The sequence below is a fragment of the Oncorhynchus clarkii genome, unplaced genomic scaffold (assembly GCF_045791955.1).
Source record: "Oncorhynchus clarkii lewisi isolate Uvic-CL-2024 unplaced genomic scaffold, UVic_Ocla_1.0 unplaced_contig_14044_pilon_pilon, whole genome shotgun sequence".
NCBI lineage: Eukaryota > Metazoa > Chordata > Actinopteri > Salmoniformes > Salmonidae > Oncorhynchus > Oncorhynchus clarkii.
The window spans coordinates 51,994-77,883 of record NW_027260910.1 but is presented as its reverse complement, the minus strand read 5'-3'; the positions used below and the strand labels follow the sequence as shown (position 1 = coordinate 77,883).

Genomic DNA, 25,890 nt, shown 5'->3' with positions numbered 1-25,890 from the left:
ATCAAATGGAAACTAATAATGTGACTCATGCAACAGTATCAAATTGTATTTGTCACATGTGCGGAATACAACAGGTGTAGATCTTACAGGGAAATGCTAGCAGACGCTAGCTCATAGAAGTGCAGCAGTAGAAGTGTAACTATACAAATGCACTAGTCCAGACCAGTTTGCAAGTTCATTTGAAGGCTTCTAGTTTAAACTGTGTAAGAGAATAGGGTTCCAAGAATAATAACCAGAAATATTTTGGACAACATTTGAATAGTGACTGTCGGCGAAAGTCACACCGACTAATGTGACCGGGATGACCTGTAAAATGTAAGCTATAGCTGATTTCGTGAGCTGACGACATGTTGTACTAAACTAGTTAACGTCCACAGACTGAAATACTACTGAATCACTGTGATAAACAGTATCTCCTGCTCATGATCTGAAAACATTGCTTCTCACTCACTGTATAGCAACACATAGCCTGTATGCTAGTCTAGCACAGGCTTCTTCCTCCTTGTATGGATGAAGGACTATTCTCTATGATGGTTCACGGAGCGCACTGACTCAGCTCGAAAGCTGGTATTGGGAACAAACAAGTAGGCTATATGATTGACTACTCCTGAGGCTAATTCTACTTAGCTAATTCTACATGTCGCCGGCTATTAACTGAAAACAGAGCAGCAACATGGTTGATCCTCACAATCAATCACATCACCGCAGCAGCCAAACATTGCAACATGAGCATATTGAACGATGCGGGTGAGGTTTAAACACAGCTAGCGAGCACTTACAAAGAAAACATATCAGAAATCAGCAGCATAGTGAGAAACAGATAGTTACAGCAGCAGTCAATGGAGAAAAAGAAGCCAGCGCTTAGTAGCAGCAAGCGGCAGAAGGATGTAAGAGCAGACCAGGTCAATAAGGAAGTCGTGAATGATACTAGCCTCTAATTGGTTCCATTCTCAGTTGAGGCGGACACTCGGGTTTCCTTTCTGAACTTGCTCCGCTTAATAAATAGCCCACTTTTCTTGTGTACTTATCTGTTGTTGATCTTTTTCTATGGGATTTAGCCAATTCCAGATTTTTTATAATAGATAAAGTATTGGCTTGTTTTAGTGACACAAAATGAATCATATTGATAAGAGCTTTTAAATCATTTTAGCTCTGGAGTTTCTCCTGATTTGTTTTAATACGTTTTACTTTGTAATGGTGTCAGATGTTATTGGGCAATTTATATTTTATATTATGTTATACCATATTGTTCAGTGTCATAATATTGCTTGTTTTATTACCAAATTATTAATTATTACCTCTTTTAGATACATTACATTTTTCAGTTTTTTTTTACATTGAATACAGTACAAGTCTCATGTTGTAAATAAGCTCAGCTTAAGACAATAAATAGACAACAAATAAATCAATTATGTTTCTTGTATTTCTGCCTATTGTACACATGATGGCGCCATTGAGCAACATAATGCATGAGTGGCTAGCCTATAGGCCAGCCAGGGATACTCCATTACTGTCAGGAGATAAACTGTAATAGATCAACAATCAGCACTGTTCATCAACAAACACACACACAAACATGCACGCACACACGCACACACACATGTAAACACACACTGAGTCTGGAACTTGCCAGAGTCTTTCCCGGTAGTTCAGACGTTGTATGGGTGTGTGTGTGTGTGTGTGCCTGCATGTGTGTGTGTTTTTGCGTGTATGTGTGTGTGTGTGTGTGTGTGTGTGTGTGTGTGTGTGTGTGTGTGTGTGTGTGTGTGGTATGGGTATGTTGCTCCCTAGACTATTGCAGGAGTACTCTAGTGTAAGTGGTCCAACAGATTTACTAGGTTTTAAAGGTCTGGATGGACTATTTCTACTTTGATCTCATTTCTTGTATTTCTTTTGTTCTCTGGGAATATGGTTTATACTGCTACTGGTGTCTGGAGCTCTACCCCTCTGCCTGTCAGACACTCAGAAGTCCATCCAGCTCATCCCTGATTGGCCAAAGGGATACTTCCTCAAGGGGAGTGCACTGAAGGGGTTGAAGGTCAGTGTCTGAGCTTTCTACTGTGAACGTGGAAATTGCTGATTGTGTGTGTGTGTCAGTCTGTCTTCTCCCTCTCCCCACTCCTTCTATCTCCCCATCCTTTCTCCCCTTCACTCTCTCACTTAATCTCCTCTACCTCCCTTCCACTCCGCTCAGTTTTCCTTAAATGGCCTTCTGAATAGGAATGGACCAGGGTTTTAGGCTGCGTGTTGCTACTGATGTCCACCTGACAGCACAGTAGAGATCACAATGGTGAGTTAGACGTCTCTGCATGATACACAGAGTCAAGAGCCTTCAGTTTAGAGCTTCAGTTTAGAGCTTTAAATAGTATCACCATCGTTCAACACAGAGAGGAAAGTACAACGATTCAACTAATTTCTGGCAGCAAAGGAAAAACAAGCTTTGTTATTGGTTCCATTGTACTTGTGGGACAATGCTATTGGTCCCATTGCATGTATTTGGAATGTGCCTGCTGTTTGTCCTCCGGTCCAGGGGGTGGAGCTGGAGAGCACCAGGCTGGTGATCAGGTACCCAGACAGCTAAATGCAGAGAACACCTCCCTCTCCTCAGAGGACCAACCCCATAGGCCTCAACACCTCCCCAGCCTCCCAGTATGCCTCCACAGGGTAAGGACATCCATCTGGCTGTCAAAACATCATCTACAATTTATAAACATATATATAAACATTTATAATGAATAATTATGAGTTATAAAGTGTTACCAATCATCTCATATAAACGTTTGAAATGGAAGGTGGAAGCAGGAGCACAGTGTCACGTTCTGACCTTAGTTCCTTTGTTTTGTCTTTGTTTTAGTATGGTCAGGGCGTGAGTTGGGGTGGGCAGTCTATGTTTTTTTTTCTATCATTTGGGTTTTCTCTGTTTGGCCTGGAATGGTTCTCAATCAGAGGCAGCTGTCAATCGTTGTCCCTGATTGAGAACCATACTTAGGTAGCCTGGTTTCACCTTTGAGTTGTGGGTGATTGTTTTCTGTTGTGTGTCTGCACCAGCCAGAACTGTTTTCGGTCGTGCGTGTTGTTATTTCCGTGTTCATTTAATAAATATGGACATATACTACGCTGCACCTTGGTCCTCCTCTTCTTCCACCACCAACGGCCGTTACAGAATCACCCACCACCAAAGGACCAAGCAGCGTGGTAACGGGCAGCAGCAGCAGCAGCGATCTCCAGACTCCTGGACATCGGAGGAGATTCTGGACGGCAAGGGACCCTGGGCACAGGCTGGAGAATATCGCCGCCCCAAGGCAGAGCTGGAGGCAGCGAAAGCCGAGAGGCGGTGGTATGAGAAGGCAGCAGCACAGTCCGGTTCGGGCTATTCCACCTTGCCGCACTGGCCTGGCTACGGGGAGCATTCAGCCAGGTAGGGTTGGGCAGGCTCGGTGCTCGAGACCTCCAGTGTGCCTCCACGGTCCGGTCTAGCCGGTGCCGCCTCCACGCACCAGCCCTCCGGTGGCAGCCCCCCGCACCAGGCTGTCTCTCCGTCTCCTCCCTACAGGTGCTCCCGAGCCTGTCCAGAGCTGCCAGAATCTTCCTCCTGTCCTGAGCTGCCAGAGTCTCCCGTCTGTTAAACACAGGTGCAGGTGCTTGTGTTTTCATACTGTTTGTCTCTCTCTCCCAGGAGCAGGAGGATGGCCCCCATCAATGGTGATGAGTGTTTCTTCTGGAGGACACCCGGCTGTTTCTATGGTGACAAGTGTAGCTTCAAACACAAGCCTGACCAGAGAGGGAGAGACAGGAAACCATGGCAACCCTGACAACCCTGAACACCACGTACCGTCAGGATACAGATTAAGGAAGAAGATAAGGAATAATGAATATGACGATTGAGGAAGGGGCGGAGGGACCGTGTAGCTACCTGAAAAGGGAACAGGAACCTTGGAGAGAATGGGGCTGTTGGGAGGGTGTCACCGCTTTTATAGTCTTCTGACAGACAGCACACTGGACACACAGTAGGAGTAAGTGTCAATCAAAGTGATGAGGAGTGCTCCTCTGATTTCCTTCCCCCGCCCCCTCGGCCTGAGATGTGAAACATGTTTGGTTATTGATGTTAGATGATGGAGATGAAGTCATCATTAGAATCTTGAGGGGGTTGTTGCCCAGGCCAATGCCTTTACAACAACCATGTTGTAGACACTAAAGGGGGTCAGGGCAGGGTCTTTGATGCAGCTGATGAGGAGTGTAAATTGAATGTGTTTGTAGAATAGAATGAATGACATCATGGAACTGACCAAATGTAAATGGAACTTTGACCTGTTCCATGTAGAACTCAGAGGGACAAGACAACACATTCTAAGATATTATAAACATTCCATATAGAATAGTCAACATATTGTTAACATGGTTCTGTATTTATATAAAAGTGGAAATGGGGGACATTTTGTCTATTATAGAAATGTAAGACCCATTTTAATACAGTAACTTCCCTTTTCTGATGTGCTGGTCTGGTCTTCATGCATGTTAATGTCTTAAAGAGGAAGGAGAGGACAGTTGTCATCTACTTTAAATATGTATCAACCACTGAACTGACACTTACTAGCAGTTCCCACTCACTACCAGTAAGTTGATTCACTGTACCAGACCTCTCCCCTTCACTTCACTCTGTAAGTACAGTTGACAATATCTGGAAAAATAGTTTTTAGTTATTTGTTTTTAGTCATAAGTCATACACTTGAGGGTAATGTATCATTTTACTTGTTATGTTTTGAGCTGTGTTTTGGTTGTTACATCAGGGTCTGTATTCATAAAGTGTCTCAGTGTAGGAGTGTTGATATACATAGTGATGAGATGATTAATCAGGGTAAAATAGACAAGCAAACAAACATTGTAACATTGTGTGTGTGACTTCTGTTTATCCTCACAGCTTGGGGATAGGAGCTATCATTGAACCGGGCGTCAGTCTTTAGGCTGCTATACAGCTTGACGGACCGTAGATGATTGAACATTTATCCTCCTATATTTGGGGTTCTGAGAATAAAACAGCTTCAGAACATTCAGAAATATGTGTTTACAGTTCTACAGATCTGTTCAATAAGTTGTTGTTGTTTATAATGATGGTGATGATGATGGTGATGATGACTTTATTGTATCTATTAGATAAATAGTTTTTGCATCATACATCATGTCATCTTAAATAGACGTCACACACATTACATACATAGTGGAATAGACTTACAGACAGACAGTATTCACATTGACAACCATATAGCACAAAACAACACAACACAATATGAGCCTGGTTCATTTTCAGTAATGAGACCCTGTACCCCATTTACAGTTTCTACTTCAATGTATCAGGTGGAGTTATTCACCAGCTATAGAGTGAGTTGTTGTTTATGTTTCTAAGACTGCAGGGTGGGAGATGCAACAATGGTCTTGAGAACAGCAGGTGGTCGTCTTTCTCTGGTGGTCTTTCTCTGGTCTGTAGCAGGTACGGTCTCATTCATATCTTTAAGTTGCCCTGTTTATCAGTCTACAGACATTTCTAAAAGCATAACCATTTTTATGTTCTACTGACGACACATTTGGAGTCTCCACTTCCCTTTAAACAGTTGTCTTTCTCACCTCACTGAGTGAATCTTATCTGTGGTTTCCATTCACACTCAACCAAAGAGTATCTATGTCTCAACTCAGCAACTATGGAACAAAGTGTTAGTCTAAGTCACAAGACCTTGAACTTAATGTAACGTCATTGTGATGTCTAACTGTGTTTCAGTGGTACTGAGTCAGAATGGCTGGAGTGTTACATACACCACTCAGAGTGTCTGTACCTTGAAGGGGTCAACAGTGGATCTGTCCTGCTCTTACACATATCCCAGAGGTTATACAGTCACATCAACCTTCTGGTTCATCAAAAAGTTTGATGTGGAGATTTATGTAAATCTGAGAAATGACTCAGACTACAATGGTCGTGTGACGTACCGTAGTGAAAAGACGAATGGCCACACCCTGAGAATCACAGACCTGAGAGAGAGTGACTCAGCTACGTACAAATTCAGATTCATAACAGATCAGACTGGAGGGAAATATTTTGGCAATCCTGGAGTCACTTTGTCTGTTACAGGTACAGTGATATTATATATAGTGTTGATCTGTTTAATCACTCTGTCTGTTACAGGTACAGTGATATTATATATAGTGTTGATCTGTTTAAGTGGTTCTGGAAAAATTGTTTTGATTTGTACAGTAATAATACAATTAATATGAATGTATGGTATAATAGGAATGTCTGAATTGATGATTTGAGAACGTCCACTCCTGCCTCATTTGAACTAGACAACAGGTCATTGATGGTTTTAATGTTGTTATCTACTCCAGACCTGCAAATGATTACTTAATGATGTACTCAGTGTTTTAATCCTCTTTCATTTAGGTCTGCTGGTGAAGGTGACTCCTGCCACTGTGACAGAGGGACAGAAGGTGACACTGACCTGTAGCACCACCTGTACTCTGGGTGACAACCCCACCTACGTTTGGTACAAGAATGGACATGTAACCACAAAATCTACCAGTCTGTTCCTAGACCCAGTCAGCAGTGAGGATGCAGGCAGATACTCCTGTTCTGTAGAAGGCCATGAGGATCTCCACTCTGTTGAAGAGACTCTCACTGTCACATGTGAGGATGTGTGAAACATCTCCAGTTGTATTCTTTTAGTAACATCTTCTCTCATCTATTCTATCTATTATTTCAATCTATGTCCCAGTTCCATGATTGTACTCATCTCATTACTGTAGTAACTACACGTACTTCACAAACACTGTATTGTTACATTAATGTCTAAGTTACACATATTTATATTAATTTTTCATTTATTTTAATCATAAATCCAAGTTCCATGATGTTCCTCATGTAAAGCTCTATGTATGAACAATGTGTTACATATTGTCCACCAGACGGCCCAAAGAACACCTCAGTGTCAGTCAGTCCCTCTGGTGAAATAGTGGAGGGCAGTTCAGTGACTCTGACCTGCAGCAGTGATGCCAACCCACCTGTGGACAAATACACCTGGTACAAGAAGAACGTAACCTCACCAAAAGCATCAGGACAGAGTTACAGCATCACTAACATCACCTCTGAGGACAGAGGAGAATATTACTGTGAGGCCCAGAATGGAAGAGGATCTATGAACTCTACAGCTCTGATGATCATTGTAGCAGGTAAAGTTACATATTCAATACTTCAATACAGAACTACATGTTTCAATCTAATCTTAATCATTCTACTCTGACTAATTACACCTTAGTTTACACTGGGTTATAAGATCCCTTAACAAGTATTACTGTCCTGTATTATAGTTCATTTGTAGTTCATTATATCATGCCATGTACTCAAATCATCCATGTTGTATCATAGGGAAACCAACCTCCTTTGTGACTGCAGCTGTAGGAATCATAGTGGTTGTTCTGGTTCTCATCCTCTGTCTCTCTGGCTTCATGTGGTTCAGGTGAGTGAAGTGAAAACACATTTTTCAGTTTTATTATTTAGCTTTAGTAATATTGATTGATTGATTGATTCATTAATGTGTAAAACAGGAAGAAGGCCTCCAAATCCACCTCTGACACAAGAGATACATCAGAGAATGTACAGGTGAGTCTGTTGGAAACAGAAGGTGACTGTGTATTCTTTGTGGAACATTTCTACTCCTTATGTTGTCTGTCCTCTCTTTCTCCATCAGGGAGACTCCAGTCCAGTGTATGACAACATCTCAGGCATGGCCATGACCTCTACTGCAGCACAGGCAGCTGACACAGACAACCAGGATGATGTTCACTATGCCAGCGTCCACTTCTCTGGCTCCAAAAACCAGGAAGTGCCTCTATACTCCACCGTCCAGTTGCCTCAGCCCCAGATTCAGGACGAGGATGTCCAGTATGCTGCTGTGAAATTCAGCCGCCCCAGTGCTGCCACCCGGTGAATGTTTTCTGCCATTACAACAGAGTCAATACTAGAACACTGAACTCACAGACATCATCAAGGGCATTCATATGCTGCTGTTTATTGGAAGAGTAGACAATGATGTCATCAATAAGCAAAACAGTTGACCCCCTAGTGACAACTCATTGTTCCCTGAGATCTCCCTCCATCAATAGCTGAAGCACAGGGGGATGGTGGCACCTTCATTGGGGAGGATGGGCTCGTGGTAATTGCCGGAGCGGAATAAGTGGAATGGTATAAAATACATCAAACACATGGTTTCCATTCTATTTGCCTCGTTCCAGCCATTATTATGACCCGTTCTCACCTCAGCAACCTCCTTCAGGACAAAGTGCATTTCCTTGAACTCATGATATGGTGTAACAATGGACATTTTGAAAAGTTGCACTCAGGGTTGTGGTCAATTCCATTTCGATTTAGGAAAATTCCAATTCCAATTGTTCCTCATTGAAAAGCATTGAGAAAATCTGACATTTCAGTTTACTTCCTGAATTGAAATGTGTTTCCTAAGTCATTGGTTTAGGCCCATTTTTAGTTGTGTCTTTAGACTAAACTTTAGCAAAAAACAAATCTGCAGAAGACTATACAGCTGCACTCTGATTCGATTCGATGTATGACATTAACTTGGCGTTGATATTGAGACTGTCAAGCATGATACTATAACGCTTATTTAATCACTTATCTGAACGTGTTTCTTACTTCTTGTCAAATGTGATGAGTGGCCAGTGTTTGTTTATCCATGAGAAAATGTGATGAGTGGCCAGTGTTTGTGTATCCATGAGAAAATGTGATGAGTGGCCAGTGTTTGTTTATCCTTGAGAAAATGTGATGAGTGGCCAGTGTTTGTTTATCCATGAGAAAAGGTGATGAGTGGCCAGTGTTTGTTTATCCTTGAGAAAATGTGATGAGTGGCCAGTGTTTGTTTATCCATGAGAAAATGTGATGAGTGGCCAGTGTTTGTTTATCCATGAGAAAATGTGATGAGTGGCCAGTGTTTGTTTATCCATGAGAAAAGGTGATGAGTGGCCAGTGTTTGTTTATCCTTGAGAAAATGTGATGAGTGGCCAGTGTTTGTTTATCCTTGAGAAAAGGTGATGAGTGGCCAGTGTTTGTTTATCCATGAGAAAAGGTGATGAGTGGCCCGTGTTTGTTTATCCATGAGAAAAGGTGATGAGTGGCCAGTGTTTGTTTATCCATGAGAAAATGTTATGAGTGGCCAGTGTTTGTTTATCCATGAGAAAATGTGATGAGTGGCCAGTGTTTGTTTATCCATGAGAAAATGTGATGAGTGGCCAGTGTTTGTTTATCCATGAGAAAATGTGATGAGTGGCCAGTGTTTGTTTATCCATGAGAAAAGGTGATGAGTGGCCAGTGTTTGTTTATCCATGAGAAAAGGTGATGAGTGGCCAGTGTTTGTTTATCCATGAGAAAATGTGATGAGTGGCCAGTGTTTGTTTATCCTTGAGAAAAGGTGATGAGTGGCCAGTGTTTGTTTATCCATGAGAAAAGGTTAATAAATGCTTTTATCCTCCATTGGTTCTCACGCTCTTCCTTTTTGTCAAACAGTGAATGTGGCCTCCTTTAAGTCACTGATATATTAACAAAGTAAAACAATGACAGAGCTAATGCCTATAGGGTCTATTTTAAAATAAGTTGAACAAAGAAGAAATATCAGTTTGTTGACATGAGAGGATTATGATGATGGAACATATATACTTAATATCATGCAAATGAGCAAGCTTTTCAATTCTAGCATGATGTCCCTGGTCCTCTTCTATACACCTGTGAAATTATCTTTCAGGACATCCCGACTCCTTATGACAAAAGTCGACTATGGGTCTCCATCCAATGGTTTCACTTTCGTTTGCATTACAAGCAAAAGCACAACTACCCAAAAATGACATTATTAACAAAATGTATTATATCATCTAAAACCACATTCTGGGATTTAAAAAAAAATGTCACTTCGCCACCTGTTTTGGTAAAGAGCTGAGAATTCTGTCTGGAGAAATGTAACCACTCTGGAATTCTATCCATGAGATCGAAATGATTGTTTTAACTCTGTTTTAAAGGGTTCTGATGGGGTAGTACCGTTGAAATAAGCTCCTAAGCATTTAAGTTATATTCTTCAAGACAAAATGGCCATACATCATTCATTTAAAAATCTGAAAATGGATGTACCAATCACAGACTGTAGCTTTAAGCTGACTTAAACACATGCCTTTTGTTGTATAGAATTCACTGTTCCTGTACCCCTTGGTAGCACACAGGACATAAGAAAAAATAGTTTGTTGATTTGAGAGTACATGATGTAACATCATAAATCAGCATTATGCAAATGAGAATGCTTTCCAATTCTGACATGTCACTGATCCTCTTCAATAGACATGAAATTATCTTCTCTACAGTGTACATTTTAGGACATCCCTAAAACAAAGTCTACTATGTAATTTCATGGGACTCCTTCCAATGTGTTTACGATAAGATCATGGGTATTGTGTTTGCTGTTAATGTGACACACACACACACAAACACACACAAGCAAGTAATGTTATGGTATTGTGGTATTGTGGATTCTTTATTGCAAATGTGAAATATTAGATTAATGATGTAATAATGTATTATATGATGTATTGTTTTATTGATGATTTTATTTGTATTATTTTATTTCACCTTTATTTAATAGTTTTTTGCCATCATTGTAAGCCTGCCGCACACACACTATACAATACATTTATTAAACATGAGGGTAACATGAGGGTAAAGAATGAGTGTGAGTTTGTCACAACCCGGCTCGTGGGAAGTGACAAAGAGCTCTTATAGGACCAGGGCACAAAAATAATATAATATTACTGAATAATTTTGCTCATTATTTTGCCATCTTACATGTAAAACCTTATTTGTTCATTGTGAGTAACTCACCACAGGTTAATGAGATGGGTGTGCATGAAAGGATGCACATAACTCTGCAACGTTGGGTTGTATTGGAGAGAGTCTCAGTCTTAAATCATTTTCCACACACAGTCTGTGCCTGTATTCAGTTTTCATGCTAGTGAGGGCTGAGAATCCACTCTCACATAGGTACAGTTGAAGTTGGAAGTTTACATACACTTAAGTTGGAGTCATTAAAACTTGTTTTTCAACCACTCCACAAATTTCTTCTTAACAAACTATAGTTTTGGCAAGTCGGTTGGAACATCTACTTTGTGCATGACACAAGTAACTTTTCCAACAATTGTTTACAGACAGATGATTTCACTTATAAATAACTATCACAATTCCAGTGGGTCAGAAGTGTACATACATAAATTGACTGTGCCTTTAAACAGTTTGGAAAATTCCAGAAATTGATGTCATGGCTTTAGAAGCTTCTGATAGTCTAATTGACATGATTTGAGTCAATTAGAGGTGTACCTGTGGATGTATTTCAAGGCGTACCTTCAAACTCAGTGCCTCTGCTTGATATCATGGGAAAATCAAAAGAAATCAGCCAAGACCTCAGAAAACAAATTGGAGCCCTCCACAAGTCTGGTTCATCCTTGGGAGAAATTTGGCCATAATGACCATTGTTATGTTTGGAGGAAAAAGGGGGAGGCTTGCAAGCTGAAGAACACCATTCAATCCGTGAAGCACAGGGGTGGCAGCATCATATTTTGGGGGTGCTTTGCTGCAGGAGGGACTAGTGCACTTCACAATATAAATTGCATCATGAGGAAGGTAAATGTGGATATATTGAAGCAACATCAAGATAGTCAGAAAGTTAAAGCTTGATCGCAAATGGGTCTTCCAAATGGACATTGACCCCAAGCATACTTCCAAAGTTGTGGCAAAATGGCTTATGGACAACAAAGTCAAGGTGGCCATCACAAAGCCCAGACCTCAATCCTATAGAAAATTTGTGGGCAGAACTGAAAAAGCGTGTGCGAGCAAGGAGGACTACAAACCTGACTCAGTTACACCAGCTCTGTCAGGAGGAATGGGCCAAAAATCACCCAACTTATTGTGGGAAGCTTGAAAGGTTTGACCCAAGTTAAACAATTTAAAGGCAATGCTACCAAATACACTCAATTAGTATGTAAACTTCAGACCGACTGGGAATGTGATGAAATAAATGAAAGCTGAAATAAATCATTCTCAACTATTATTCTGACATTTCACATTCTTAAATCAAAGTGGTGATCCTAACTGACCTAAAACAGGATATTTTACTGGGATTAAGGAATTGTTAAAAACTGAGTTTAAATGTATTTGGTTAAAGTGTATGTAAACTTCCGACTTCAACTGTATATATGAACAACAGGCTACATTAGACCATATATGGACAACAGGCCTATGGTAACAGGCTACATTAGCCTATACATTCAACACAGAATCACAATGGTGATGATGGTACTGATCCCTCTACTACTACCGGTACTGTACAACAGAGGAGGCTGGTGGGCAGATATATAGAAGGACGGGCTCATTGTAAAGGCTGGAATGGAATAAATGGAAAGATATCCCATAATTATATTCCAGCCATTACAATGAGCCTCTCCTCCTATGTCTCTGCCCACCATCCTTCTCTATTGTACAAAAGGCCCAACAGTGTAACAGAATATGATAGTGGCATATTGTACTACAACAGTGTGTTTGCTTAATTTGGGCTGTAATCCCGTTAACGGGATGATATGACAACAGCCAGTGAAAGTGCAGGGCGCCAAATTCAAAACAACAGAAATCTCATAATTAAAATTCCTCAAACATACATGTATCTTATACTGTTTTAAATGTAGTCTTGTTGTTAATCCCACCACGGTGTCCGATTTCAAATGGTCTTTACGGCGAAAGCACCACAAACGATTATGTTAGGTCACCACCAAGCCACAGAAAAACACAGCCATTTTCCCAGCCAAAGAGAGGAGTCACAAAAAGCACAAATTGAGATGAAATTAATCACTAACCTTTGATTATCTTCATCAGATGACACTCATAGGACACAATACATATATGTTTTGTTTGATAAAGTTCATATTTATATTTTAAAAAATTATATAAAAAAATTCTGATTTTACATTGGCGCATTTCATTCACTAATTCCAAAAACATCCAGTGATTTTGCATAGACACATCGATTCAACCAGTATACTTCCTGTAAATCTCACTCATCATAAATGTAGATGATAATACAAGTTATACACATGGAATAACCTGTCCTTTTAAAAAAAAATATTTGTACCTTTATTTAACTATTAAGAACAAATTCTTATTTTCAATGACGGCCTAGGAACAGTGGGTTAACTGCCTGTTCAGGGGCAGAACAATAGATTTGTACCTTGTCAGTTCGGGGGTTTGAACTTGCAACCTCCCGTTTACTAGTCCAACGCTCTAACCACTAGGCTACCTGCCACTCCATGTTTGATTCCTCATTGTAGTTTTTCAATAAAAAAGCATTTCCACAGTGGGATTTTTAAGGAATGAATGCACTTCCTGTTTGTGAGATATACAGGAAGTATACTGGTCAGATAGAAACTGCCGCCCCGTCCTTAATGCAACCGCTGTGTCAGTAATCTGAGACGGCGCTCAGAACAATCAAGTCAAAATAGCTGCCATGTTGTGGTCAACATAAACCATAAATTACATGCTAAATATTCCCTTAACTTTGATGATCTCCTTCAGAATGCACTCCCAGGAATCCCAGGTCCACAATAAATACTTGATTGGTTCGATAATGTACATTATTTATGTCCAATTAGCGACTTTTGTTAGCGCGTTTGGTATACATATCCAAACGCTTGCTCTGGTCAGCGTTACGTCGGACAAAAACTTTAAAAAGTTACATTACAGGTCGAAGAAACATTTCAAACTAAGTACAGAATCAATCATTAGGATGTGTTTATCATTAATCTTCAATAAAGTTCCAACTGGAGTAATCCTTTGTGTCTTGAGGAGTCATGGAACGCAGGTTGCTATCATGTGAAATGCACTTGACCAGGAAATGGCTGACACCTGATTCATTCTGCTGTCATTTAGTCCCACAACACAGTAGAAGCCTCGTTCAAATTTCTATAGACGGTTGACATCTAGTGGAAGACCTAGGAAGTGCAACTTTATTAATACCTAAAGGGGATTCCAATGGGAACTGTGTTGAATACATACCAACCTCAGATTTCTCACTTCCGGTTTTGATTTCTCCTCAGGTTTTTGCCTGCCATATGAGTTCTGTTATACTCACAGACATCATTCAAAGTTTTCGAAACTTCAGAGTGTTTTCTATCCAATACTAATAATAATATGCATATATTAGCAACTGAGACTGAGGAGCAGGCCGTTTACTTTGGGCACCTTATTCATCCAAGCTACTCAATACTGCCCCCCATCCATAAGAAGTTAACTGTAACTTTGTCAAGTAAACAGTTTAGCTTTTCCACTAGTTTATCTAATGTATTTTCAGTTTGTTATGTTGTTATTAACCCAACATTATTGAGGACATTATTATTAGGATGGTGCAGTAATGTTGAGATACCAGTAGGGAGAGCTCTAGTCCAGAACACTGGAACCTTCAGTATTAATTTGATACAGCTGATGAGGAGTGATGGTCATGGGTTTAAAATGGAATGGGTTCTACTTGAGTGACATCTTGGAAATTTGACCTGTATATACAGAACTCAGAAGGACAAGACAACACATAAGAAATTGTAAACATTCTAAATAGTATAGAGGGCTTTCGGATACGTCAGAAATCACCTAGCAACCACACCAAGCCCTCTGTAGTCGACACATTGTTTAAATGGTTCTCTGTGTTGCCAAAATATCACATTGGAAATATGAAACATTTAGCTCATTTAAAAAATGTAGTCCCACTCCTTAAAATGAAGGCAAGTAGATATGCAATCTGTTACACAATATGTATTGAAATACAGGAACATCCCTTTTTCTGAGATGCTGGTCTGGTCATCATCCATGTTAATGTCTTAAAGAGGAAGGAAAGGACAGTTAAATGTGTCAACAGAATTCACACCAACTGCCAGTATGTTGACTCCCTGTACAATACCTCTCCCTTTCACTTCACTCTGTAAGTACTCTTAACAATATCTTGAAATATAGTTTCTGGTTTTGTTTTCAGTCAAGTCATATTATTGAGGGTAATGTATCATTTTACTTATGTTTTGAGCTGTGTTTTGGTTGTTACATCAGGGCCAGTATTCATATAGTGTCTCAGTGTAGGAGTGTTGATCTACATAGTGATGAGATGATTAACCAGGGTAAAATAGACAAGCAGACAAACATTGTGGCACTGCAGTGTGTGTGTGCATGTGGGCCTGTGTGTGTCTGTGTGTGACACAGCTGATTTAGCTGAGGGCCCTTTAGGACCAGTCTGATATGGAGGAGGGTTGACATCTATACTGTGTAGGATGTGTGTTTTAACTTTGCTTCATCCTTTACAACCAGCTCTCTAGACTTTGATAAAGACTCCATGGGCTTATTTACCTTCCCTACACATGGTCTCTCCTACAGATGGTCTCCGTGTGTGGGCATTATCAGCCAGAAGTCCCCACAAGAATAGTAAACAGACAAATGTTGTTAGTCCCCACAAGATCAAATGCAAGCTCTAGGGGGTTTAGGGTTAAGTTGAATGAATGTTAGAATTAGGTTTAGGAGCTAGGGTTAGTAGGTTTTGGGGTCAAGGTAAATAGGATTGTGAACAGGACTGAATTGTGTCCCCACAAGGTTTGTTGTACAAGACTGTGTGTGTGAGTCACTTGCTGTTTAGCCTCACAGCTTGGGGATAGGTGCTATCATTGAGCCTGGTGGTCAGTCTTTAGGCTGCTGTACAGCTTGACGGACCGTAGAGGATTGAACATTTATCCTCCTATATTTGAGGTTCTGACAATAACAGTTTTAGAACAATCAATATAGAAATGTGTGTTTACAGCAATACAGACAGTATTCACACAACCGTATACAGACGTAGGATCTTAATTAATATTCCTGCAGCAACAGGAAAAGTGAATTATTATGTGGACTATAATTAATGTGGTGGTTGACAGTTTGTTAGGGAAAATCAAGTCTGACATTTTAAATTACAAACGTTAGTGTCACGTTGTTTAAATGACAGGAGACAGGCGCAGGAATACGTAATAGGTTTTAACAGTCCATCAAACAATACAACCTGCCATAAAAAGTCACGAAGCCCAAAACACAGGATGAAAACCAAACAAAACAGCCATGTTAAACCTCTAATAAATACACGGGGCGAGACACGTAATACACGGGACGAGACACGTAATACGAGGCACGTAATACACGGGACGAGACACGTAATAACACGGGACGAGACACATAATAACACGGGACGAGACACGTAATACACGGGACGAGACACGTAATACACGGGACGAAACACGTAATACACGGGACGAGACACGTGATACGAGACACGTAATACACAGGACGAGACACGTAATACACGGGACGAGACACGTAATACACGGGACGAGACACGTAATACACGGGACGAGACACGTAATACACGGGACGAGACACGTAATAACACGGGACGAGACACGTAATATACGGGACGAGACACGTAATAACATGTAGCACGAAAGCCAAAGCAACAAAGCACAGGTACTCACAAGACCAACAGACATGGAAACAATAACTGACCAAGACAATGGTGAACAAAGGGCACATTTATATAATTGCTAATCAGGGGAAATGGGAACCAGGTGTGGGTAATTAGACAGTTCAGTGATGCCTAGAAAGCCAGTGACGTAGACTTCCAGAACTGGTGCACAGAATGAGCAGCAGTACTGGAGGGATCGTGTTGATCTGTTTAATCACTCTGTCTGTTACAGGTACAGTGATATTATATATAGTGTGATCTGTTTAATCACTCTGTCTGTTACAGGTACAGTGATATTATATATAGTGTTGATCTGTTTAATCACTCTGTCTGTTACAGGTACAGTGATATTATATATAGTGTTGATCTGTTTAATCACTCTGTCTGTTACAGGTACAGTGATATTATATATAGTGTTGATCTGTTTAATCACTCTGTCTGTTACAGGTACAGTGATATTATATATAGTGTGATCTGTTTAATCACTGTCTGTTACAGGTACAGTGATATTATATATAGTGTTGATCTGTTTAATCACTCTGTCTGTTACAGGTACAGTGATGTTATATATAGTGTGGATCTGTTTAATTGGTTCTGGAAAATTCTCTTGATTTGTATTGAAATAATTTAAATGTGAAAGTATGCATTTAATAGGAATGTCTGAATTGATGATTTGAGAACGTCCACTCCTGCCTCATTTGAACTAGACAACAGGTCATTGATGGATTTAATGTTGTTATCTACTCCAGACCTGCAGGTGAAGGTGACCACTACATGGTGGTCAACGACACTGACCTGTAGCACCACCTGTACTCTGACTGATCCCTGACAGTTAGAAGCCTTTTTAAACATTCAATACACTACAAGTTTGCATTTCCAGGAAGCAGGAAAATTCTCTACAACAGAGTGATCAAATTAAGATCCACGTCTGTAGCACAATACAACACAACACAGTATGAGCCTGGTTCATTTTCAGTGATGAGGCCCTGTACCCCATTTACAGCTTATACTTCAATGTATCAGGTGGAGTTATTCACCAGCTATAGAGTGAGTTGTTGTTCATGTTTCTAAGACTGCAGGGTGGGAGATGCAACAATGGCATTGAGAACAGCAGGAAGTGTGTTGGTGGTCTTTCTCTGGTCTGTAGCAGGTATGGTCTCATTCATATATGTTAGTTGCTCTGTTTAATAATCTACAAACACTTATAAAAGGTTAAGAATCATAATGTTATTCTGGTGTGTTCTGTTAGGCGTATCAACTTCACTTAAATAGTTTTCTGTGGTTTCCATTCACACTCAACTCAGCAACTAAAGCAACAAAGTGGAGACAAACCCTACTGTCAGTGTGAACCAATAGACCTTGTCTTCATTCTGATACCATTGTGTTGTGGGACTGTGTTTCAGTGGTACTGGGTCAGGATGGCTGGAGTGTGACATACACCACTCAGAGTATCTGTACCTTGAAGGGGTCAACAGTGGATCTGTTCTGCTTTTACACATATCCCAGTGGTACAGTCACAACAACCTTCTGGTTCACTAAAATTGTAAATCTGAGAGACGACCCAGACTACAAAGGTCGTGTGACGTACCGTAGTGATAGGATGAATGGCCACACCCTGAAAATCACAGACCTGAGAGAGAGTGACTCAGCTGAGTACAAGTTCAGATTTATAACAGATCAGACTGGAGAGAAATATACTGGTGATCCTGGAGTCACTTTGTCTGTTACAGGTACAGTGATATTATATATGGTGTGGATCTGTTTAATTGGTTCTGGAAAATTGTCTTGATTTGTATTGAAATAATATAAATGTGAAAGTATGCATTTAATAGGAATGTCTGAATTGATGATTTGAGAACGTCCACTCCTGCCTCATTTGAACTAGACAACAGGTCATTGATGGATTTAATGTTGTTATCTACTCCAGACCTGCAGGTGAAGGTGACCACTACATGGTGGTCAACGACACTGACCTGTAGCACCACCTGTACTCTGACTGGTAACCCCACCTACACCTGGTACAAGAACAGTAAGATTGTACAAGAGTTCTCCCCCTCGTACACATTCTACTTTAAAACTGAAGACAGCTTCTACTGTGCTGTAAAAGGCATCAATTCTCCTGCAGTGTGTGAGTGTGACTAAAACACTTTTTAAAGTCAAAATCATCCAATCATTGGTCAGTGTTGATATGCAGTGGAACAGATATGAAATCTATCTATTATTTCAATCTATGTCCAAGTTCCATGATTGTACTCATCTCATTACTGTAGTAACTACAAGTACTTCACAAACACTGTATTGTTACATTAATGTCTAAGTTACACATATTTATATTAATATTTCATTTATTTTGATCATAAGTCCAAGTTCCATGATGCTCCTCATGTATAAGCTCTATATATTGTCCACCAGACGGCCCAAAGAACACCTCAGTGTCAGTCAGTCCCTCTGGTGAAGTAGTGGAGGGCAGTTCAGTGACTCTGACCTGCAGCAGTGATGCCAACCCACCTGTGGACAAATACACCTGGTACAAGAAGAACGTAGCCTTACCAAAAGCATCAGGACAGAGTTACAGCATCACTAACATCATCTCTGAGGACAGAGGAGAATACTACTGTGAGGCCCAGAATACAATAGCTTCTAAGAACTCTATAGCTCTGATGATCATTGTAGCAGGTAAAGTTACATCTTCAATACTTCAATACAGAACTACATGGTTCATTCTAATGTTAATACTTTGATTTGGCTTTTTTTAAACTTTGGTTTATAATTAAACATTGGGTGTACAAAACACTAAGAACACCTGTTCTTTCCATGACATAGTCAGGCTGACCAGGTGAATCCAGGTGAATCTTTGATCCCTTATTGATGTCACTTGTTAAATCCTCTTCAATCAGTGTGGATGAAGGGGAGGAGACAAATTTTACCAAATTATATTTGTTTTTAGTTCATTATATCATGCCATTTACTCATATCATCCATATTTTATTATAGGGAAACAAACCTCAGTTCTGACTGCAGCTGTAGGAATCACAGTGTTTATTCTGGTTCTCATCCTCTTTCTCCCTTGCTTCATGTGGTTCAGGTGACATACATTTTGTTTTACCTTAGCACCCTGATTTGTTATGAATGCATTAATATATTCATTCATTCATGTGCAAAACTTTATTTGTAACATGTCAACTTCCACTGGAGGTCAGTAGAGAGCAGAACTCACTCTGTCCCTCATTACAGGAGATCAACAGGAGGAAGTGATGTCACAGCAGACACACAGGTGATGATATCAGCTATGCCTCCACCTCCACACCTGGTGACATGAATTTACTATGTCACGACAGTCTCTCTCATACCATTACCATGACAACTCTCTCTCTCTCTTTATCTCTGCAAAGAGTGACCCTAACAGTGACTCCAACATGGACACGTACACAGCTCTGAACATGAAGACCAGGTCACCAGAGTATGACACCCTGGCAGTACGTGTGTGTGTGTTTGTGTTTGTGTGTGTGTTTGTGTCCATAAAATGTTATAGAGTGGTGTGTAATGTGTTCATTGTGTTTTCTTTCAGAATGTGAGGGACTCCTCTAGTGACACAGTCCCTCAGATAGATGCTGAGCCCTCAGATTATGAGAACTGTAGAGAACCACCACATAACCTGGACTGAAGGGAACTACCACATAACCTGGACTGAAGAGAACCACCACAGAACCTGGACTGAAGAGAACCACCACAGAACCTGGACTGAAGAGACTCACCACATAACCTGGACTGAAGAGAACCACCACAGAACCTGGACTGAAGAGAACCACCACAGAACCTGGATGAAGAGAACCACCACAGAACCTGGACTGAAGAGAACCACCACAGAACCTGGACTGAAGAGAACCACCACAGAACCTGGACTGAAGAGAACCACCACAGAACCTGGACGGAAGAGAACCACCACATAACCTGGATGAAGAGCTTCAGCACCAAACCAAAGCTAGGATTTACACCTCTATTCTCCTGCTATCATATTGCTATCATATCTAGAAGGCTTTCCAGATAATGATCTTTAACTTTTTTTTAAAATTATGTCATTATCTTTATTTTCTTGTAAAGTTAAGGAAAGGGAAAGGGGGATACCTAGTCAATTGTACAACTGAATGCATTCAACTGAAATGTGTCTTCCGCATTTAACCCAACCCCTCTGAATCAGAGCGATGCGGGGGGCTGCCATAATCGACATCCTCATCTCCGGTGCCCGGTGAACAATGGGTTAACTGCTCAGGGGCACTAAGACATATTTTTGTAGTTATGCTTATTGGTGACATGTCAAGAAGTTTCTCCTAAGCTTTAACTTCTGAGTAAATGCTGGAGTTGAATTATCTTTCCTTGTAATGATAATTGTGTATATTGATGAGAAATAAGATCGATTATGCTTCTGCTCTTTTTCAATGAGATTTGACCATTTGTAGATTCTCTGTAACACATAAAGCTTTTCTGTTTACTCTCTGTAGATTAATATTATACTTCTGCTCTTTTTCTATGAGATTTGACCATTTGTAGATTCTCTGTAACACATAAAGCTTTTCTGTTTACTCTCTGTAGATTAATATTATACTTCTGCTCTTTTTCTATGGGATTTGCCTTTTCCAGATTTTTATAACAAAAATAGGCCGGCATTTCTCAGTGACTAATATTGATAACAGCTTTTTATTACTTCTAGCTCTTGGACCAGGTTACTCCTAATTATTTACTTTGTATTCCTGTCAGACATTATTGCACATTTTATATTCATTATTATAGATACATTAAATACGTTTACCTTTGCAGGTTTTACAATTTGGTTTGGTGTCAATACAGTATAGGTGCAATGTTGTAAATAAGCTCAACGTTCAAGACAATAAATACATTCATTAGTTCATTAACTATTAATACATTGATTCATAACTATTTCCACTCTGCTGTTGTTTCTTGTATTTCTGCCTATTAGACACGTCACCATTGAACAGAACAACACCCAGCACTGATCCTCACCAGTTACATTCGCTTACGCACGCTAGTGGTGCGCGGGTCAGCTGTTTGTTAACCCGCAACCGTCCACAACTAATAACCCATCTGCAACCGCCCGACTGTGATAAAGTGAAACTCTGAGGCCTGCACCCAAACCTAACTCTAAAATATAGAAAATGCACTCTAGGCTACAGTCAAAGATGGCAGAATACATTTATTTGTATTTTTTTTGACGGAGTGGCTGATATTTTTTTTGCCTGATTTAATTATGTTTCTGCCTTTAATTTCTGACGTTTTGGTAGGCTATTTGTTAGTCAACTTGTCTATAATTTCTAGATATACGTAGTTTCTCTTTTGTCATGTTGCCCTAGAAGACTAAAGCCTAAACAGAATAATGTAATTGATCAATAGAAGGAACGCTTCAATCTAGGTGACATCTAAAGTTTAGGGACTGGGGAGAAACTACAATAACGCAAAAAACAGGAAAGATATTCTGTGAAAAATGTCCAAATGACATCAGTTTGACCAGTTGTAAGGAAAAAGAGAGCTGTGACAACATAGTATAGACAGGTTGTACTACCAGACCCCACCACAGGGGGCATAGTAAAGACAAGCTGCACTACCAGAACCCACCACAGGGTGCATATAATATACACACTGTACTACCAAACCCCACCACAGGGGATAGAGTATAGACAGGCTGTACTACCAGACCCCACCACAGGGGCATAGTAAAGACAAGCTGCACTACCAGACCCCATCACAGGGGGCATAGTAAAGACAAGCTGCACTACCAGACCCCATCACAGGGGGCATAGTAAAGACAAGCTGCACTACCAGACCCCATCACAGGGATCCTAGTATTGACAGAATGTACTACCTTTTTGGACAATGTTATTGGTTCCATTGTACTTTTGGGACTTTGCTATTGGTTCCATTGTACTTTTGGGACACTGCTATTGATTTAATTGTATGTATTTGGACTGTGCCTGTTGATCGTATTACTGTTCAGGGGTTGGTGCTGGAGAGCACCCAGACAGCTCGATGCAGAGAACCCCTACCTCTGAACCCCCCTCCCCAGTCCCCCAATAAGTCTCCACAGGGGTAAAGACACCTGTCTTTGACAAAACATCAACTATCATTAATAAACATATATAAGCAAGTTTTACAAATCAACTCATAACTTTTGATAAAAAAATAAATAACAGACAAATGCCGGATTGTGCAGGCAGGAGCACAGGCATGAGTACGCAGTTGTTTTCACATGTCCTCCATAGAGATGGATAGATGGATAGAGGACTCTAGTGCCCAAAAGCTAGTTCTAGCATGGGCAGCACCATTGAGGACTTTCACATTCAAGGTTCTCTCTCTCTACCTCTCTCTCAACCTCTCTCTCGACCTCTCTCTCGACCGCTCTCTCGACCGCTCTCTACCCTCTCTCTCTCTCTCTCTCTCTCTCTCTCTCTCTCTCTCTCTCTCTCTCTCTCTCGACATCTCTCTCTCTCTCTCTCTCTCTCTCTCTCTCTCGCTCTCGACCTCTCTCGACCTCTCTCTCTCTCTCGACCTCTCTCTCTCTCTCGACCTCTGTCTCTCTCTCGACCTCTCTCCCTCTCTCTCTCTCGACCTCTGAATGTTCGGTTTTGAAAAGCCAACTGAAATGTACTCCTGAGGTGCTGATCTGTTCCACCCTCTATAATCACTGTGATTATTATTTGACCCTGCTGGTCATCTATGAACCTTTGAACATCTTTGGCTCCTGAGTGGTGCAGCAGTCTAAGGCACTGCATCTCAGTGCTAGAGGCATCACTACAGACCCTGGTTTGATCCCGGGATATATCACTACCGGCCGTAATCGGGAGTCCAATAGGGCGGTGCACAATTGGCCCAGCGTCGTCCGGGTTAAGGTAGGGTTTTGCCAAGGTAGACCGTCATTGTAAAATAGGATTTTTTTCTAAATGTACTTGCCTAGTTAAATAAAGGTTAAAAAAATAAATACAAATGACGATCTGGCTTTAATGGCAATGTACTTTTATAATCTCCACCCATCACAGCCAGAAGAGGACTGGCCACCCCTCAGAGGCTAGTTCGTCTCTAGGTTTCATCCTAGGTTTCCTGACTTTCTAGGGAGTTTTTCCTAGCCACCGTGCTTCTACATCTGCATTGCTTGCTGTTTGTGGATTTAGGCTGGGTTTCTGTATAAGCACTTTGAATGTGATTTTAGCTGTTAAATCAGGGCCTGTGTTTGAACTGTTATTTCAGGGCCTGTGTTTGAGCTGTTATTTCAGGGCCTGTGTTTGAGCTGTTATTTCAGGGCCTGTGTTTGAGCTGTTATTTCAGGGCCTGTGTTTTTAGGTTCAAAGTTTGGTTTATTTGTCATGTATATAAATACATTGAACTGCTCAATGACAAGCGACCTCACCATACAATACATCAAATAATGGAGGCCTAAGCTACGGTCAAAGTACATCTATGTGTTTAATTCATAAAGGTCATCTTAACTGACTGATATTAACTGACTGATATTAACTGACTGATATTAACTGACTGATTTTACTGATATTAACTGACTGATATTATCTGACTGATATTATCTGACTTATATTAACTGACTGATATTAACTGACTGATTTGACTGATATTATCTGACTGATATTAACTGACTGATATTAACTGACTGATATTAACTGACTGATATTAACTGACTGATTTTACTGATATTAACTGACTGATATTATCTGACTGATATTATCTGACTTATATTAACTGACTGATATTAACTGACTGATTTGACTGATATTATCTGACTGATATTAACTGACTGATATTAACTGACTGATATTAACTGACTGATATTATTTGACTGATATTAACTGACTGATTATCTGACTGATATTATCTGACTGATATTAACTGACTGATATTAACTGACTGATATTAACTGACTGATATTATTTGACTGATATTAACTGACTGATATTATCTGACTGATATTAACTGACTGATATTAACTGACTGATATTAACTGACTGATATTAACTGACTGATATTATTTGACTGATACTAACTGACTGATATTATCTGACTGATATTATCTGACTGATATTAACTGACTGATATTAACTGACTGATATTAACTGACTGATATTAACTGACTGATATTATTTGACTGATATTAACTGACTGATATTTTCTGACTGATATTAACTGACTGATATTAACTGACTGATATTAACTGACTGATATTATTTGACTGATATTAACTGACTGATTTGACTGATATTAAATGACTGATATTAACTGACTGATATTAACTGACTGATATTATCTGACTGATATTAACTGACTGATATTAACTGACTGATATTAACTGACTTATATTAACTGACTGATATTAACTGACTGATATTATTTGACTGATATTAACTGACTGATATTAACTGACTTATATTAACTGACTGATATTAACTGACTTATATTAACTGACTGATATTAACTGACTGATATTAACTGACTGATATTAACTGACTGATATTATTTGACTGATATTAACTGACTGATATTAACTGACTGATATTAACTGACTGATATTAACTGACTTATATTAACTGACTGATATTAACTGACTGATTTGACTGATATTATCTGACTGATATTAACTGACTGATATTAACTGACTGATATTAACTGACTGATATTATTTGACTGATATTAACTGACTGATTATCTGACTGATATTAACTGACTGATATTAACTGACTGATATTAACTGACTGATATTAACTGACTGATATTAACTGACTGATATTAACTGACTGATATTATTTGACTGATATTAACTGACTGATATTATCTGACTGATATTAACTGACTGATATTAACTGACTGATATTAACTGACTGATATTATTTGACTGATATTAACTGACTGATATTATCTGACTGATATTATCTGACTGATATTAACTGACTGATATTAACTGACTGATATTAACTGACTGATCTTAACTGACTGATATTATTTGACTGATATTAACTGACTGATATTTTCTGATTGATATTATTTGACTGATTTGACTGATATTAACTGACTGATATTAACTGACTGATATTAACTGACTGATATTAACTGACTGATATTATTTGACTGATATTATCTGACTGATATTAACTGACTGATATTAACTGACTGATATTAACTGACTGATATTAACTGACTTATATTAACTGACTGATATTAACTGACTTATATTAACTGACTGATATTAACTGACTGATATTAACTGACTTATATTAACTGA

The 25,890-nt window shown here is 39.7% G+C and overlaps 1 protein-coding gene across 1 annotated transcript in view; it reads left to right on the top strand.

Annotated features, from left to right (window-relative positions):
- The window catches only part of LOC139402203 (uncharacterized), a 71,721-nt gene that overhangs the window by 22,732 nt on the left and 23,099 nt on the right, over window positions 1–25,890 (top strand). The window contains exons 4-12 of the mRNA XM_071146309.1: window positions 6,949–7,212; window positions 7,436–7,499; window positions 7,588–7,642; window positions 7,731–7,966; window positions 18,105–18,328; window positions 18,526–18,726; window positions 19,011–19,274; window positions 19,593–19,683; window positions 19,833–19,908. Of these exons, the coding sequence (XP_071002410.1) occupies window positions 6,949–7,212; window positions 7,436–7,499; window positions 7,588–7,642; window positions 7,731–7,966; window positions 18,105–18,328; window positions 18,526–18,726; window positions 19,011–19,274; window positions 19,593–19,683; window positions 19,833–19,908 (1,475 nt within the window). The remainder of the gene's footprint in view (window positions 1–6,948; window positions 7,213–7,435; window positions 7,500–7,587; window positions 7,643–7,730; window positions 7,967–18,104; window positions 18,329–18,525; window positions 18,727–19,010; window positions 19,275–19,592; window positions 19,684–19,832; window positions 19,909–25,890) is intronic.